The following is an 18747-nucleotide window of genomic DNA, read 5'->3' as shown; positions in this document are numbered from 1 at the left end:
TAAGTGTTTTTGAGATGGGCCGCTACTTTAAAGTCATCGAACTGTAGGAACACAGTTCTCAATAATTTTTTTTTTGTGATATGATGTGTCCTTCTCGTATATGTATATAATACGATAATAATATAATAGCGCATATACTCATAGCTCTGCACTAGGGAAACCCTGTATGTCGGGTGCCATGGTAACACACAAAGACAACCCCAAATTACTCCTAAACTCACGAGAGAAATAAAGTAGACCGTACAAATATTTCTCCTGGTCCGGGAATAGAACCCGGGACCTCTGCGTGGCAGTCCAGCATGGTTAAATATTGAGACACGGAGGCAGTTAATGTGATTTAGTTATTATAAAACACATGTTAACCATACAGTCTCATGTATGGTACACCTGCCTGCATGCTGGGATCGGCCGAAGGCGGGTTCTTGAGGATGAAGGTGTTGAGCTTGTGGTTAAAGTCGAGCTGGCCGTGGTAGCCGCAAGCCTTGCAGCCCTGCGAGATGGTGTTGCGCTTCGTCGACACGATCAACTCCGTTTCGGGATTGTCGCACTCCGGGCATAGCACGAACTTGCGGATGAACCTGCAGAACAAATCAGAGAGGGTCTGTAACGAGTAGCAGACTTCCACATTTCAAATGTGTAATTTGAACTTAGACTTGGAAGCACCCAACGCGGTCTTTTAAAAGCATCAAAACGAAATAAAGGTCGCCTGGTCTTTTCGTAGAAGGCAGCTGAGGATGTTAAAATTAAACGATACTTTCGGTCACATGAATCACATTAAATTTTTTAACGTTTTATTTTGAAGCGTACAGTCACATATAAAAATGGAAATATAATTTCGAAAACCAATGGCCAAAAGAACGATAGAGCGAAGAATGGCACGACACGGGTCGTCAACAAAGAAAAATTGGAATTTTTAAAGACAGGCGTCTTTGAGCAATCTATTGTGTCAATCAACACCTTATTGCAAGAAACTATTTAAAAAAGTTATTATAATAACAATGGGCATACACAAATGAGTCAAGAATTTAACTATCATGCGGATGACATTGTTTACTTTTACTTTAATTTGCTGGCTTTCAGGCTGTCAAACAATTTTCTGAGAATAGTGTAAAGTCAATTTTACCCGTCCAGCAGGTCTTGAAGTTTGGCCGAGTCGTGGCTGCCATTGACGATGAAGCGCTCGTTCTTGTAGTCGAACTGAGTCTGCGCACCCAGTTCGCACCCGAAGTACTTGGTTGGATCTGGAATATCATCCACAATCAGAATTAGCTTCTTGGCAGTGGATCTCGTTAAGAATTATTTTGGAGATACATTGACCACATGTTAAAGAGTACCGCAATACTCTCGTCATTACTGTTCCCTTAATTTCGAATGTACGAGTTAGAGTCCGAAAATGTAAAATATAAACATACATCTGTCACTATCAAAGTGACACATCATAGATCATAAATCTTTTTTCGGTAACAGATTATACTTTTCACATTACGAGTAATAGTTATAATGGAAAAATACCCTTTTGGGTTAAATTACTTTTTAGAATAATTTTGTGTCTATTTAATAATGAATCAATTACTTTTATATTCATATAAATTATTATTTTTTATAAAGTATACAAGTAAAAAGTTGTATTATAGTAAAAAATGTTTTTAATAATGTTTCAGCTATTAATTGGTATTTTTATTATAAAATAAAAATAAAAAACCGGACAAACAGGACAGCTAAAGTTTCTGCATCCCCGGAACATTAACAATAGGATAAGTACAGTATTTTTTAGTTTATCGCATTAAGTAGAATGTTATAAAATTTTTTTTTATGTTTTTTAATGTAAGGGACATGCTATATTTTAAACCACAGGGCATTCCTAAATCTTTCGTTTATAGCATGAAAGAAGAAAATATTTAAGAAACTTTACTCTAGACACAATCAAAATTGGAGCAGACTGTAAAAAGTTATAGATTTATAAAAATAAAATCGTTTTTTGGATCTCCTGAAAAACCGCGGTTTGTTCCTTACATTAATTGATACTTCTGGTGTCGATAAAACATCTTGAATTATCTTTTTAGACCTTTTCACATTTCAGATTTTTTTTTGTAATGGCGTCACCTTTGTTTCCATTTTAATTCCAAGACAGAGTATAAAATCAGCCATCTTAGAATACAGTGGTAGTCTGTCTAAACTTGTTGTATCCCTAAAAATGCTGTAAGTAATTGATACCGAATAAACTCAGCAATTGCCGAATTTATACACGTGCTGAGTTTATTCTTACGCGAATTATGTGAATACAGTGTATGACGATAAGGATCAATTTACATTGCCATGGAACTTTAGTAACCGTAGTAACTTTGTCAATTGTGTAACGTACAAACAGACAAAAGTCAAAAAATAGGTCGCGGCGACTTCCAGAAGATCCTCGCGGAATCTTGGATAAGAACTGGACTGATATGTGTGTTACGTTAGTTCTTCTTTTTTGAACATGGCAGGCTGAGTAGCAGAATATCATCGGCACTGAGAAACACTCTACCATTGTACTGAGCTACAGACCTTTTTATCTCACACCACTATTGTCTGTTACTGAACTTTATGTATAAAGTAGCTCATATTTTTAATTATTTATTATTGTATATAAATAAACGATTCAGTCGTGACCTTGGGATTTGGGAATCTACTCCCGTACTCCATTCGGCAAGCGTCAGAAACAACTACTGTCAAATAAGTAATACTCGACCAAATCAAAAAACAAATACAAAACTTCATTCGCATCACGCGTTTTTTAATTTAATAATAATATACGTTCCTTTTCTCGGTAATTTTGGACAGTAATTGTTTCGGACGGATGTCAGACGGAGAGCGTGAGTAAACACCCCTGTAAAGGGCCCGAAGCGTTGGTTAGTATGAAAATAACAAATATACGCGATTTAGACCCGAACAAATTGTTTCATTTACGATAAATAAAAGATTTTATTATTTAAGTTTTTATTATTTTTTATAACCACAATATTTCACCATGATATCCAATTATTTTTGTAAAATTAATAAAAAGCACTAATGGAGTGTTATAGTTACTAATACAAAGCTTAAATTCCTTCGATCCGGCTGGATGCGACGCTGGTTCGTTCTTTCAGCAAATCGTGCTAGAAGCCACGGAACGAACCAACCACCCTTACGAATTTTACTATATGCTTGTTGCAGATCTTTGTTTTTGGTTTTTAACGATTTTTTTGCCGTAGCGCCATCTGTGCAAAAATCTATTCTTCACTCAGCCAGATCCCTTTATAGCTACCAGACTGACTAGAGATGTCGCTTTATTATTATTATATTCTCGCAGCTGCCACATGTTGTTTGTTTGCACGTTCCACAATTGACACAAAATTTATTACTGCATGTACAATTTCGTTACAAAAACGCTTCCATTCCAGAGTCCAATACTTACAAGTAGCAGGACGGCCAAGTGCCTTAGCCACCTCGGGCATATTAACGATGACGGTCTTGATTCCATTGCCTTTTCCCTCCACCTTGGCGCAGATGCGCGGCATTTTGTACCGGTAGAACGCATCCGCCACATTACGGTTCACGTTCACGGACCCCATCTTTGTAGATTGATTCGCTACTCAAATTAAATTCTAACTAAACTATCTCGGAGATGTTTTTGCTTTTGACGATGGATCTGGAATGGGGAAAAATTGAAGATAATGACAATAGCAATTCTTCTCCTTGGAATAAAACTGTACAATCCTATAGTAACTTAGTAGCAGTAGAGTTCCTTGTGAAAGAGTTCGTCCAGGGTGGTACTGCCACCTTACCTATTTCTGCCGCCAAGCAGTAATGACAACAATACTATGTTCCGGTTTCAGCTTACCATCAGGCCCAAGACTTGTTCGTCCCGTCACTTATTATAAAAAAAAGTTAATTTTGCTACGTTGACCCAGCCGGGGATCGAACCCGAAGCTCAAAAGATGGCAACATCATGAAAACCAGTGCTAAATCTACTAATGCTATCAATGTTGCCTGAGACTCTCCTGACTAGTTCATATAGTTGGCGATAAGTTGCCGTCATCATATTGAAGTTCCTCAGCAGTGATGTCTTAACATGATTCTTACCAGGTTAAGTTTTAGTCTATGCCTTGGGCAGCATATGGGCGTGTGGCGCTGTGGGGCGTGGCAGGGTGCACGGGGCTGTGGGGGCGGGCATGCGGCGATGCGGCGGGGCGGTCGCTCCCGCGGCGCGCGCCAGTCACGTCTGCCGCAGCGGCAGCAGCTTGCGGTGCCTATTACTGCAAAATTTTGATGTTCTGCAACAGAACCGCCACGCATCTTTACACTACTGTTACAGTCTAAGGCAAGAGGCAAATATAGCGAACACGCGTTTTATTTTAGTCGCTTTTTTCGTCACATTTGTCCTTAGCTTTACAACGAAGACGAACTGAACAGTCAGGTGCAGGTGATCAAATATAGTTTACTTGAATGGTGTTGTAATATGTTGTACTTTTACTTATTCTATACTAACAGTGTAGGTGGAAGACGGCTGGTGTTGTATTTATCAAAAATAACACCATAGACAGTTCGTTATTGTTAAATAGAAAACTACCGTCAGATTCAGACATATTAGCTAAACTAAAATGTGGCACAATTGGTTTGTAATACAGATCGCGGTACTTGCGGTATCTATTTAAATATATATACGGTTTAATCCAAGTTTTGAAGTCGGTTATTGCCCCACTTGTTTATTATGTTTTATATTAAAGTAGTTTTACTTCAATAAATATGCTCAAATTAAAAATACTGATATAATTTAACACTGATATAATTTAATGGTATAAATGGAATCAACCTGTTCCACTTACACCATTACAGGTATAAATAGGAGAGGTAAGTACCATTTATACCATTATTTATTATCCAATGGTATAACTGGGATAAACTAGTGCCACCTTCACCATTACAGGCATAAACGGGACAGGCAAGCACCATTTGTACCATTATTTATTATCCAATGGTATAACTGGGATAAACTAGTGCCACCTATACCATTACAGGTATAAATGGGACAGGTTAGTACCACTTATGCCATTCATGGTATAATTCAATGATAGAACTGGTCCGAAGACCTCACGTCTACATGTTGACATTATGACAAACATAAAAACTCATGATTAAGGACCACGGACTAGTTCGAAACTTGTCATTATCCATTAATTACTATAACTCGTTACTGGTTTATTTTTTAATTTATCGAATGCTTACGCTTGTCTAGAAGCCATCGAGTACATCTGTAAGCTCACTATGGAAAGCTATAGGGCAATAGAATACCACTCCCTACCCGAACGGAAAACACTCCTTTAACATTTAGTTTTATCCTGTAGGCGTAATGGACTGATACCTGCGAGCAGTATCTCTCGGTGTGTGAAGCGTCATGCACCCTCGACGGCAGCCGGCCGCTGTCCTTGCCGCCCCACGCCGACCACTCTCCTCGCTCTGTACTGATTTCTCTGCAACAACACAAATTATAATTTTAGCTTATACATAGGGAGCACTGTAAGTTTCTGGAACTGGCCACTTACATAAACAATATAATAATAAGGGTTAAAAAGTAATTACAACATTTGAAAATGGAACTCTGTGGCTGTAGAATACAGTTTTGTTTCATCTGACTGTCACTTGTTTTTACATTGTGGCGTCATTTTAGAAATTGGTTGCCTACATCACTATGGATTTTAACTCGTGAAAATTGTCGTAGTATGATTTTTCTATGACTTTAAGCGCAATTTAACAGCGGAGCTTCGCTCGGCTTCAAGCTGCTTTTGGCGATGAAGCACCATGCAAGACGACTATTTATAGCTGGTTTGCAGAATTCAAACGCAGTCAGGTGAATCTCAGTGACGAATTTCGAGATGATCGCCCGTCCACTGCTGTGAACAACAAAAACATCGATGCGGTGCGCCGTATAATCAAAATAGACAGGCATGTGACATACCACGAAATTCGGGTATCTTTAGGCATAGACATGAGTCAAATACAATCAATACTACACAAACATTTGGGTGTGAAAAAGCTGTGCTCTCGGTGGATCTCACACAATTTGACTGAGGCTCAAAAAACGGATCGCATCATTTGGTGCAATGCCATGCTTACCAGATTCAACGAAGGCGCGTAAAATTTGGTGTGGGACATAGTAACAGGTGACGAACGTGGATTTATAGTTAGGATCCCAAAACAAAGCAGCAATTGAGCGTATGGGTCTTTCGAGATGAGCCGAAACCACCACAAATGGCTGCGCTCAAGGCTCAATTTTGGGTCCGACTGAATATCTGTTGTATGTAAATGACATGTGCAAAATATTCCAGCAGGGCTCTGTATACCAATTTGCGGACGATACGTGTATACTTACAGCGCATAAAAATATAGAAGTTGCACAAAATATGATGCAGCAAGAATTTGATGTGTTATGTAAGTGGGCGCACGATATGGGCTTGTCAATTAATTACACAAAAACAAAATTAATGCATATCCACTCACCATACTTAAAAGTCGGCGTAACCCCCAGAATCGTGGCCCACGGACATCACTGTATGCATAACCAGAACACACCCTGTGATTGTGAGTGCCTTGACATGGTTAAAGAACATTTTTACCTTGGATTAAAAATCGACCATAAATTTCACTGGGGTCCACAAGTGGAAAACGTGTGTAATAAACTAAGAGCGATCCTTTCAAAGTTAAGTATTCTTAAATACAAGATGCCATATAACACATTAAGATTATTGTATTTGTCAATGGCTGATTCAATAATAAGCTATGGTCTGTCTAGCTATGGCAGGACATATAAAACGTACTTAAAGAAAATTTTCGATATACAAATAAGACTGCTCAAGAACATAGTACCATTAAAAGTTAAGTATAAACATAAAGACAACTATGAAAAACTGTTCCAATACTGTAAAGTGCTTAATGTATATGATAAAATTAAGTTAGCAATTATATCAGAAAACCAAGACAAGATTAAATTATTAGAAAAGAAAAAGAGGGCTTCGGGACTACGAATGTTATGTAAAGTTAAACCATTCAGAGTTCCGAAATACAACAATGTGTATGGTAAAAGAATTTGGACTTACATCCTACCCAAAGTATTGAATATGTTACCGGAAAGTATTGTACAAAAAATTAGAAACAAAAAACAAACTAACAAATTAATAAAACGATTTTTTACCTTCGATCAATACAAAACCGAAGATGATGTATGCACAAAATTTAGTACGTAGTAATTGTAACATTATAACATTAAATTGGCAAAATTGTGTAATAAAAAAGTGGAAATGTTAATTGTATATTGTGTCGCTTGAGATGGGTAACACTAAAGTATCACAATCTTAGAAGTAAAGATTTTTAACTTTAGTCACTGTAATTGTATAAGCCATATTTTTTTAAAATAAACAGTTTTAAATTTATTTTTTTTTTTTTCACCCAAAGTGGCGCGCGTGCAAAGTTCCTCTAAGCGGATGATTGCTTCTTTTTTTAATAAAACTGGACACGTGACTACTGTTGCTTTGGAGAATCGTTGTAACTCCGTAAAAATAACCGTAAACGCCGTATCATCTTGCACCACGATAATGCCAGTTCTCACACGGCCAGACAGAAAAATGAATTTTAGAAGGTGAACAACGTTAACGTTATGAGCCATCCCGCGTACAGTCCCGACCTAGCCCTTGTGACTTTTATTTATTTCCAAAAATTAAGAATCAGTTAGGCGGTCAACGATTATAATCACCTGAAGAGGCTGTCGAAGAGTATGAAAAATATGTTTCAGAGGTTATCAGGGAGTAGTGGCATAAATGTTTTCAAAATCGGTTCAATCGTATGAAAAAGTGCATTAACGACCACCACTTTTTAATATTTTCTATAAAAGCAATTTAATTATGATTGCCAAACCAAGCATTACAATATGAAAAGTCCTACATTTGGATGGGTCTACATACACAAAATTGTCCATATACTAGTCGACTTTGTAGATTTAAGATATAAGTGTATGCGACTTATGATAAGAAGGTACAAATTCCAAAGTGTAAAGCGCAGTAGCTCTTCGATTGTACTCAGTATCTAATAAGCTGAATATTAAGCTTACATGTAAAACCAACCAACTCTCTGCTGGCCTAAAGGTAAATTGATCACTTGGTGCAGTTAGTCCAGGTGTACTATGTATACCCCCCCGAAGGGGTTCCCGCTGAACTCACTGAACTTCACAGTTGAGTGGATGCTGTCCTGGCCCCCCATGGCCCCTGGGTAGCGGACTCGGGGGAGTTCGTTGCCCAGCATAAAGGGGCCCGGGATGGAAGGCTCGTCTGGTGTTCGGCGAGCCTCACATTCGGAGTCGGGGGACCGATGTGTCTCCCTTCTCGAGGAGGGGCTGCGCAGGGCGCGGCCAGCCGCTGGTGGGGGCGCGGACGAGTGCAACAGCGTACCCGTACCCCCACCTACAGCGGAGAGGAGGAACACTCCGGGGGTTTAGTGCGGTCGGGCTGCTCCCCATCAGGGTTCAGCCCAGTCCCACATAACCCCGGCTCTGCCCCCGCGGGGCCGGGGTATCTGTAAGCAGATTCCCCCGGAATAACAAAAAAAAAAAGGTGTACTATGTATGGCTTCAACCCTTTTAAAGGAGATCAAGAAGATATATTATAAAAAAGATATAATCTCGTGTTTTTTTATTATTATGTCAAGTGACGAAACGAACAAATCATTTGCCTGATGGTAAGCTACACGCCTGTCCATATCAGTTGTAGTGCTATACAGAGCTTTAAATCGCAAAGATCTGAGGTGTTTATGCACTGAGCCCGTTACCCTGAGACAACTTGACAAGTCCCATGTACCTGTAATTTCACTTTTACGCCGAGTGGTCAGTAATACCCGTTCGGGTGGTAAGATCGGGTTCTCGTTTCTCATTCTTTACACGACATCGTGTAACCGTTCAGAACGGAATAAAAAATGTTAACATTGAATATTGCACCTAATTATTCTCATTCTCCATTACAGAAAACAGTCAAGGTTTGTGTCAGAATTCGTAATCACGTGAATAGTGATTAATTTTGCAAATATAAACAGGGGCAGAATACTCAAGAATAAAGAGTGACGTAATACTGTAAATAAAAGGTGAAAATAAACAAACTAAATCTCCGAAAATCCAGTGGCGCAAATTCATTGCCTCTACCATGTGCTTCGTTGATAGTCTCGTATGATCACGTATAATGCCTCACAATAATATTGTTTACAGCGCCCCTAGCGGTCACAACAAGTAACATTTTGTACACAAATATTTTACGAGGTGACTAGTGACGACTGTCACTCCAGAAACCACAAAGCTTGACTTAAAACGGAGCAAGGTTTATTCACATTGTTCACATTCAAACATACATGACATGTCTTTTATTTACTGAATATTTGTTATACACTGAATTCATATTACAAACATTGTAAAAATTTTGCGTAGTCGCGACGCCTTCTATTTTCTAAGCAATATATAACAACAATATTATGACAAAATATTATTAAATATTAAATTATAGCTATACTACTACACACACATACTTTTTTAAGATACTTAAGTGACGGGACGAGCAGGTCGTGCGACTGATGTTCGCCTGTCCATAGCAGTTGCAGTGCCACTTACGAGCTTTAAATCGCAAAGCGCCGAGGGACAATGCCAATACGCCTGTTACCCTGGGACATAACTTGATAAGTCCCATGTGCCTGTAATGTCACCAACGCCCTTACTCTTTATAGCCGGAACGCAGCAATTCTCACGTTACTCCTTGATACGGCAGATATAGGTAAGATGGCAGAATTTGCCTGGACGAACTCTTACACAAGGTGCTCTACTCGTACTTTAACATTAAGAAACAAGAGAGTCAATAATTATTGCCTGCATGCTAAGTAGCCTAGACACATAACCTAGACACCTTAATATCAATTAGTAAACTAAACTTACTGAAGGCACAACCTTAAATCAAATTAAAATTTATTAAATACCTACGCTTTTGTACCAAAACTGACTGAATACTTATAAGTACACATACTGATAAATAAATGTAATTGAACACTAACAATATAATACTACAAGTAAACTAAACTTACTGAATACTAATATCTGAATGCTAAGAATGAGCTAAACTTCCTGAATACGGACACTTTAATATAATAAGGAAACTAAATTTGTGGAATACAGATAATTTGATACTAACAAGTGATTAACTTACTGTAACTTGCTGAATACTCATATTTATTCAACTTAATGAGTCGAGACTAAATAAATTTACTCAAAGAGACACTAAGGGTCGTGTTCTAGAACTCTACTCAATGCTCAAGTTAGGATTTGAGTATGGTTTAAAGCACTTGACATACTCAAGTCCCTGCCATTAGGGTCGTATTTCCAGTGCTTGTGTTGCCAGTCCAATCCTGACTTGAGCATTGACTAGAGTTCTAGAATACGACCCTAGGTATTGCAGTGAGCACTGAAACTCGAGTCCTAGCTATTAGGGTCGCATTTCCAGTGCTTGAAATCATACTCAAGTCTGCTCAAATCCTGACTTGAGCATTGAGTACAGTTCTAGAATACGACCCTTAGGTTCGTATTCTAGAACTCTACTACATGCTCAAGTCAGGACTTGAGTATGATTCAAAGCACTAGAAATCATACTCAAGTCCTTGCCATTAGGGTCGTATTTCCAGTGCTTGAAATCATACACAAGTCTGCTCAAATCCTGACTTGAGCATTGAGTAGAGTTCTAGAATACGAACCTAAGGGTCGTATTCTAGAACTGTACTCAATGCTCAAGTCAGGTTTGCAATTAAAACACAAGCACTGGAAATACGACTCTAATGGCAGGGACTTGAGTATGATTTTGAATGCTTTAAACCATACTCAAATCCTGACTTGAGCATTGAGTAAAGTTCTGGAATACGACCATCAGTGCTCACTGCAATACTCATGTTCTGACTTGAGTAGAGTAGAGTTCTGGAATACGACCCTTAATTACAATAGTATAATAAGTGAACTAAATTTATGTCAACCTCGGTTGCCCAACTGTATGCACTGTATGAGGAGGTCCCGAGTTTAATTCCAGAATAGGTGTTCTGAGAAGTGCCCCAAAACGAATTCCATTGCTCTGGTACTCATAGTAAAGGGAATCCCTAGGGACCCGGCTATTGGTGTCGTTGACGGCACATAATGAAACACGAGTAAACCAGCCACGTAATTAGAACGATGTTTCTAGAAATTATGTAAAAATGGTATTATCGTAACTTCACATTTTTACATGCAAGTTTACCTTTGTACACACAATATTAAAGCACGACGACATACTACTCGCCCTTGGCGTTTGTACATACCTATCAATGCGAATTCCACGTGTACGTTAGTGAGACCGAATCAGTCAGTTACTGTTTTACAGGATATATTTTATCTTTAGAGGATATATCGGTTCAGATTTTATTACGCATATCACAAAATTAAAACTTGAAATATTTGTAGGGAGGAGTATATATTTTCATCGTTAAATGCTGCCGTAATTATACAATTTATTTTTTGCGTAAAATATGGTATGTTATAGTAAAATTACTTACGTTTAAAAGCACTTTTTATCCATTCTCTAGTGCAATTCACGAAAATCCTTTTCCAGTATTTGAATTATGAAAGTAAAGCCAGTTGACATGTGAATTCAAAACATTGCACACACATTCGCATTTCATCGCTTTAGACCTTGAATTGATGGTTTGCTATTGGCAGAAACGTGTTTCGGCATTTCCTATATTTTTATTGTACTTTTGGCATTTTTGGTACATTGCTCGTTTAGTAATGTTGGTAATATTCTACGAGTTTTTTTAGAGAGTAACGTATAGCGCTTTATGAATGTTTCCGTTGAATTGTTTCGAGGTAAATGTCACGGTTATCAGCCAGCAATCATATGCGATTCGATACGCTTGCTTACCGTACTTTATACAGTAGGTTTTATTTGTTTTTAAACTTTATAGCATTTTGAGGAATTGAAAAAGTTTTTTGGCAAAGATACTGATTCCATTTAAAACTTTTATCAATTAAAGCCATAGATAGTAGCTTTATTTCATACCGTTGGTGTAAGGTCACATTTGAAATATGACAACTTTCCAGGAGAGATGTTCAAAGATTCTACGAACAAAATTAATCAACTTTTTTATGCTTAAATAAGAAAGGTATAAAATTTTACATATACATAATAATTTGTGTCATGTAGATTGTATTATTTTTATGACTTTCACGTGATAAGAGCTTATATATATATATATATATATATATATAAGTTTAGAAATGACGAGTATATCGTCGATGTTCTGTAGAGAAGGTAAAAGCGCCAATCCGAAAAATTTTTCAGCGGAGCATGGTTATTTCAAAACATATTTACCTCAGATTTATTATTTGAATTTTAAAACAGGACATAAATATTTTAAAATAATCGTTAACATCTTAAATATGCTCCCATTAAACATTTTTCGAAATGCCGCTTTCGCCCTTTCTACAAAACACCGACAAAATCATTAAAGTAATGCTAGAGAAATAACTTTCCGTTTCACGGTGATAGTAGAATATAGTCATAGTGTAATCTATCATTCATGACATTAAATAGTTTAAAATAACCTTAGAAATGGTTTACCAGGTCGTGCGGCTATGTAAAATAATTAATAATATTGTTGCTATACTAATTTTACCAGGTCGTCATGTAGCCGAGTTAAATATGTTTTATTACTGTAGCTAACCCTTCGTGTGACCAAATAATATTTTCATAATGTTGTTGTTCTCTCTATCAACCACAACGCGAGCGCTCCTGGTATGTGGAAACAACATTCGTTTTAAAAACAATCCCCGTGCACATTTCTAGATTTCGTAGTTTGCTGTTTATTAAAATTTTACGGTGCACTTGTAGACTCGTGTAGACTAGTGTCTTTGTAATATCTGTACGTAAATAACCTTAAGTGTCGATAGTAATTTTTACTACAGAGCGTTTTAAAGAGCAAGAGGCTTTTAATTAGGCATTTAAAATCAATCTGAAGGTCAAATAAAAATAATATGTTAATTAAAAAAACAAACCAACGATGATACTTGCATTGCGTTGTTTTTAGCATTCTAAAGTAATGTTTGTAAAAACATAATTATAAATTCCAAATCACGGCTTTAAGGTCCTTTACATCTCACCTACAGATATAATGAAATACATTTTTTCATTACGGCGTTTTAAAATGTAAATTAAATTTATTGTCTTAAGTTATTAGTTGTTCTGTTTTAGGCCGAAAATTAAGTCAATAATAGATTAAAAGTTTTTTAGTCTGTGTAATTTATTTTACAACGAAATTGAACAAGCACCGACTACAGACGATCCCAAATATTACTTTTTAGATAATTTCTCTAGGTACAAAATTTCGTAAAGTTTGATGAGTTAACATTCAAGTTAGGATCAAACTAAGTTCGTATGGTGCGCGTAAGCAAAACCATCCAAAGCTAGTTGAAGTACTTTCTACGGTAAAGTGAAAACTTACTTTCATAATAATAATATGATTTCTCGCTGCAGTACCAAATTGTCAATTTTTTGTAGTAGTATCACATTTCCGTTATTAACCCACTAATTTGAAATCAATATGAACGTTGTGACGTGGTTGATAAATCGAGTTGCAAAAATTAGAATAGAATAGAATAGACAATTAAAAGCGCGAAAGTACGGAAAAGTATTTGTTATACAAATACTTTCAATATAATAGAATAATAACAACTAGAGAATTATGAAAGCGTCTTCATTATAGCCGTATAACAATATTTACTCATTTCAATCATTCATTTAAGTCCGCCATTATGGTGGGCCCGCTAAGTATCCCACATATTATGTTGTAAGAGGCTATTCTATAATTCCTGTCGTTTCGACTGGAATGATTATCCCTTTTATATTTAATTAGAATGCTTAATAATCTTGTCTGGTTAAAGAACGTATAGTGTCGAAATTCGAGGGTTAAAATCCAAGATATAGGCAATTTCTCTTTCTTGCACGTTTACCGACGTCACCAATTTAGTGTGGTGATTATATGATTTTATTTAAATTTTTGGTGTGATCTTCATATTTAAATGGAATCTAATGTTATTAAGAGTTTATGGATAATTTATTACAGCTTTTTCTAAAGTGATACAGAGATACGTCACGTGAATCTGGATATCTATTGACGTGCCACTACTAAGTAAGGCTTTCCTTTAAATTCTATTTTAAGTCCCCCTTTCTTCCCGTTATACGGTGGTGTACCTATTCAGTGTAGCGGGTTCTCCAATAACAGAAACACCCGCAATGCGCCATTCAAAATATTCGCGGTAGTTTAAAACGTACATTTGCCACGGGACAAACATGTCTATGTCTATGCTCCGAGTCAAGCAGTTTTAATTACTTACGAGAGTATGTATGCCTTTCTGTGACGTCCTTCGCTTAGGACGTACGATTAGGTTTGCTCCACTTTGTTAAATCTAAAAATCTCCAACTAATGTCAAATTCCATAAAATGAATCGTTGCAATAGTCCTTTTTTTATCTCGCACCGGACTATAAAACCTCTTATTATGTGGAACTATGAGCTTGTTCTGTAGTTCGGTCAGTGATATCGGGAATTGTTGTTGGGTTTTTATTAAAATATGAAGTGTATCTTTACAATTTTTGACGATCTCCATAGTCGAATGGCTTGCACACCGGCTTTCAAGGTGTAGCCGGGTCAATATAAAAAAAATACCTTTTATACTGTGTCGGGTCTGGGTGTTTGTGGTATCGTCGTTTTTCCTATTTCCATAACACAAGTCTATAAGTTACTGACTGTGGGAAAAGAGCTCCGTATGTGATGTTGTCTAATATTTATGAATTTATTTATTTTACATAGTTATTTTTTCTTACAGTTGTAGTGCAGAAGATATCTTTATCACATAAAAACATTGAACGATGCTACACTAAGCACGGTCTTGTATTGGGCAATACAAATGTTTGGAAGATAGATGCAAGATAAAATAGCCTTACTGTCAGTTGCAACTCATATAAAGTTAAATTCAAAATCGCGTTGTAAATCGCGGCTTAAATTTCTACCAAATTACGTTTGAAAACAAGTTTGATTTTACATTAACCCGGTGTGTGTTGTTAATTATGACGTCCTTATTTTATTAAAATGTTGCAGATTTGATGATATTGCTTTCAATTGTATTTATCGTTATTCCACATTAAGTCAATATAACATCCTTAACCAAACTTCTGCCCCTTCTTTGGTTCGGTTGTAAAACTCGGAACTGAAACTAACAAAGTAAATCGAACTAATGAGACTGTCATCTAGACAGTGTGTTCTTCAATCACGTAGGTATAAATACTGTTAAGATCTAAGAACACTTCTTTTTTCTCATCCTAGTTTTTTGTTGATAAGATTGAAAGTTTATATGTATAAAACGCGCAAGGGCTTACGATATAAATCCACCACAATTCTGCAACTGACAAGCTGACCATTGTGCATTTTTTTAACAGAGATTTGGAAGCTCTAAGGAAGTGTCTGTCTTAGAGTCGTATTTCAGAACTCTATTTAATGCTCGAGTCAGGACTTGAGTATGATTTAAAGCGCTGAACATCATACTCAAGTCCTTTCCATTAGCGTCGTATTTCCAGTGCTTGAAATCTTACTCAAGTCTGCTCAAGTCCTGGCTTGAGCATTGAGTAGAGTTCTGGAATACGACCCTTAGAGTGCTTTCTATGAAAATTAAAAGGAGTTTTTATATAACTCTTCTAGTATCTTTTAAATTCACAAAACCAGTTTATTCATTTGTATTTGTACATATTATTTTTAAGCAATTAGGTAGGTACAACAATATAAACAAAGCTATTTATAGGAAGTTATTTATTTCGCGGAAGTTTTATAATTCCAAACCTAAAAAGCATCATTCTTGTTTAGATGCGAATTCTGTAGCTGGAGTGAAACTGCGTAAGCTGACCTATTAAAAATAGCGACGATAGTTATCCAGCCAAGCCGACCGAGTTTTGAATAGCCCACACGTACGCTAATTCGACATGCCTCTCGTTGAAGAAATTAGTGTTTACCTAACTACAGTACTATTCTCTATAGTACACGCTTCGGAATGCTTCGAGTGTCACAGAAGTTGACGATTGTATTGTTCACCTATTTCATTCTATTGCATAATTTGAAGTTACACTTTTCACGTTGGTGCTGAAATAAAAATAAATAACTAGCGTTTAGATCATAGGTTCCCAAACTTTTTGGCTCACCGCCCACTTAGGAAAGACAAAAAAAATTTCAACATACCATAAAAAAGAATTGAAAACACGTATTTTTTTTTTTAAATCACAAAAAAAATTGTAGTGTAGTTTATTAGATAATTCAGGTTTTTTAATGCGGTAGCACCCCCTGGACAGCATTAACTTGGTGGGTCCCAATTGCTCCCGAGACCCCTACACAAGATTCTTCAGCGCCCCTGGGGTAGGGATCACTTTGGGAAACTATGGTTTAGATTTATTTATTCAATGAACAAAGTTTCAACAGCATTCTTAAACTTATTTGACAAATGTGTTTAAGCAGTACAAAAGCCAATTACAGAAACTCACTATGTATACAAAATATGTGATATTATTATTACACCATTGGGTAGAAAAATAAATTTAAATTGGTAGAATAAAAACTGAGTTCATAACTAACTGTAAATTACTGATATCAGGTTACTAGGTTATTAGATATAGATACTAGGTTATTTGCAGTGACATTATATATTTCAATGTTTATATATTTTAGTGTCATTATTTATTTCATAGTTGCATCACCTAATGATGACGCATACGGATGCAGGTAGTATGTGACGGCAAACTTGATTTCTTCACCTTTGAACCAAACAGTAGGTACCCGCTTGCATTTTTTCAAAACGATCTCACGTTTTTCCGCAATTATCCCACATTTCACCCAATTTCGCTGAAATGCGAGCAATGCTATGCTATAATGCAATGAAATAGGAGATCTAGGTAATTCAATGCCCAGCTATGATCTCTACACGTCGGTGCACCGTATCAGACTAGAGCGTAGAATCCAAATCAATATAATATATAATGTAAATAATAAGTGTAATAAATAAAATAATGTAAATGCGAAAGTAACTCTGTCAGTTACGTTTTCACGCCCAAATCAATTTTGATGAATTTTGGTACAGAGACAGACGGGACCTAGGAAATAGGACATAGGTTTTTTGTTATAAATAAATCATAAAGGGAGTGAAAATTTGTATGGAGAATTTTATTTTTTTTTATTTATTCTACGCATACGAAGTCGCCAGTACCAGCTAGCAAACTATTTTGTTTTTTTTAACGCACACTTATAGCCCCGCACTAGGAAACCCTGTATCGCAGGTGTCACGGACACACGCATATTACACCCAAACTCACGAGATAAATAAATGTAGGCCACACAAATATTTCACCCGGCCCGGGAATAGAACCCGGAACCTCTGTGTGGCAGACCAGCTTGGTAATCGTTCGGCCACGGAGGCAGTTAAGGAAGTTTAAGACTTGAGAAAAGTATGATATAAATTGGTAATCCCTTACACTGTCGTTTCTTGTTTTATCAATAAATTTTGTATCGTATTATCCCGCCTTTTAAAGATGGTAATCACCCCTGTTTGATACAATTATTTCACACGGTCAGTTTCTGAACGGACAGGCTCAGGTAGCGTCGGCCTTTTTACGGACATTCTCACTGAACTGCCGCGCTAGCACAATCCGGTGCAATATGCGCGAGAAACGATAGAAGGTCGAGTAGCAATATCTCGCGCTTTTATGTCGCACAAGTTGCGCCCTGTTGTGCTAGCGCTGCTGTTATTACAGACTCCATGGAATGGAAACGATATTTCGTAACCATAATGAACTTTATGTCAATTGTGTGCACAAACTAGATACGAGCCAAAAAACAGGTCACCAATCTTTCGGATCATTCTCGCGCTGTCTCGGGAATCCCCACAGATAATCGTATCTACTTTGTATGTTACACAATTGACGTAAAGAGTGTTATGCTATGTACAGTCGATACCATAAGATACCTGTCCCCCTAACCTTTTTATGCATTCTACAGAAAAGTGTAAAGGAATTCCAGCTTTTCGGTTGAAATTTGTATTTGTTTAACGTAATTAAAAATGAAAATGGCTTAAAAACATTCTTAATAAGTCATTTACTTATTACGCAATAAGGAAATCATTTCAAAATTAATTTTACAGCTCACAGGTTAAAAGTTAAGTTTGTTTAATACCTTTCTTCACATTGATCTACTCAAAACCAAATAATCGGTTAGGGGGTCAGGTATCTTCGGGGCGTATTCTAGAACTCTATTCAATGCTCAAGTCAGGATTGCACTGGCAACACAAGCACTGGAAATACGACCCTAACGGCAGGGACTTGAGTATAATTTCGAGTGCTTTAAACCATACTCAAATCCCGACTTGACCATTGAATAGAGTTCTAGAATACGACCCTAAGGGCATCAACTGTACAATTTCGTTTAAAAAATTCGCTCAAAGCGTTCCGCGGCAGTGTAGCTTTAGGGCTACAAAATTATAACAATGAACCATCACAGCACTCTGAGTTATGTGCATTATAGCATTCGAATAACAAAAGGTCGTAGTACGATGATATTTCCGTTGTCAATGAACAGGCGGCATAAAAAACGAGAGCGGTATCAAACAA

At 36.8% G+C, this 18747-nt stretch overlaps 1 protein-coding gene across 3 annotated transcripts in view; it reads right to left on the bottom strand.

Annotated features, from left to right (window-relative positions):
- The window catches only part of LOC113239583 (eukaryotic translation initiation factor 5), a 43948-nt gene that overhangs the window by 4651 nt on the left and 20550 nt on the right, over positions 1–18747 (bottom strand). For 2 of the 3 annotated variants that reach the window (XM_026476650.1, XM_026476640.1), the window contains exons 3-7: positions 5378–5486; positions 4099–4289; positions 3431–3664; positions 1124–1241; positions 392–578 (exon numbers count right to left, since the gene is read on the bottom strand). In XM_026476650.1, coding sequence (XP_026332435.1) covers positions 392–578; positions 1124–1241; positions 3431–3587 — 462 coding nt within the window. In that variant the 5' untranslated portion in view covers positions 3588–3664; positions 4099–4289; positions 5378–5486. The remainder of the gene's footprint in view (positions 1–391; positions 579–1123; positions 1242–3430; positions 3665–4098; positions 4290–5377; positions 5487–18747) is intronic. The other variant, XM_026476644.1, reaches the window with a different exon arrangement.

The sequence above is a fragment of the Hyposmocoma kahamanoa genome, unplaced genomic scaffold (genome assembly GCF_003589595.1).
Source record: "Hyposmocoma kahamanoa isolate Upper Pololo Valley unplaced genomic scaffold, ASM358959v1 114, whole genome shotgun sequence".
Lineage (NCBI taxonomy): Eukaryota > Metazoa > Arthropoda > Insecta > Lepidoptera > Cosmopterigidae > Hyposmocoma > Hyposmocoma kahamanoa.
The sequence above is the reverse complement of the archived record's forward strand: the minus strand, read 5'-3'. Positions and strand labels throughout refer to the sequence as shown.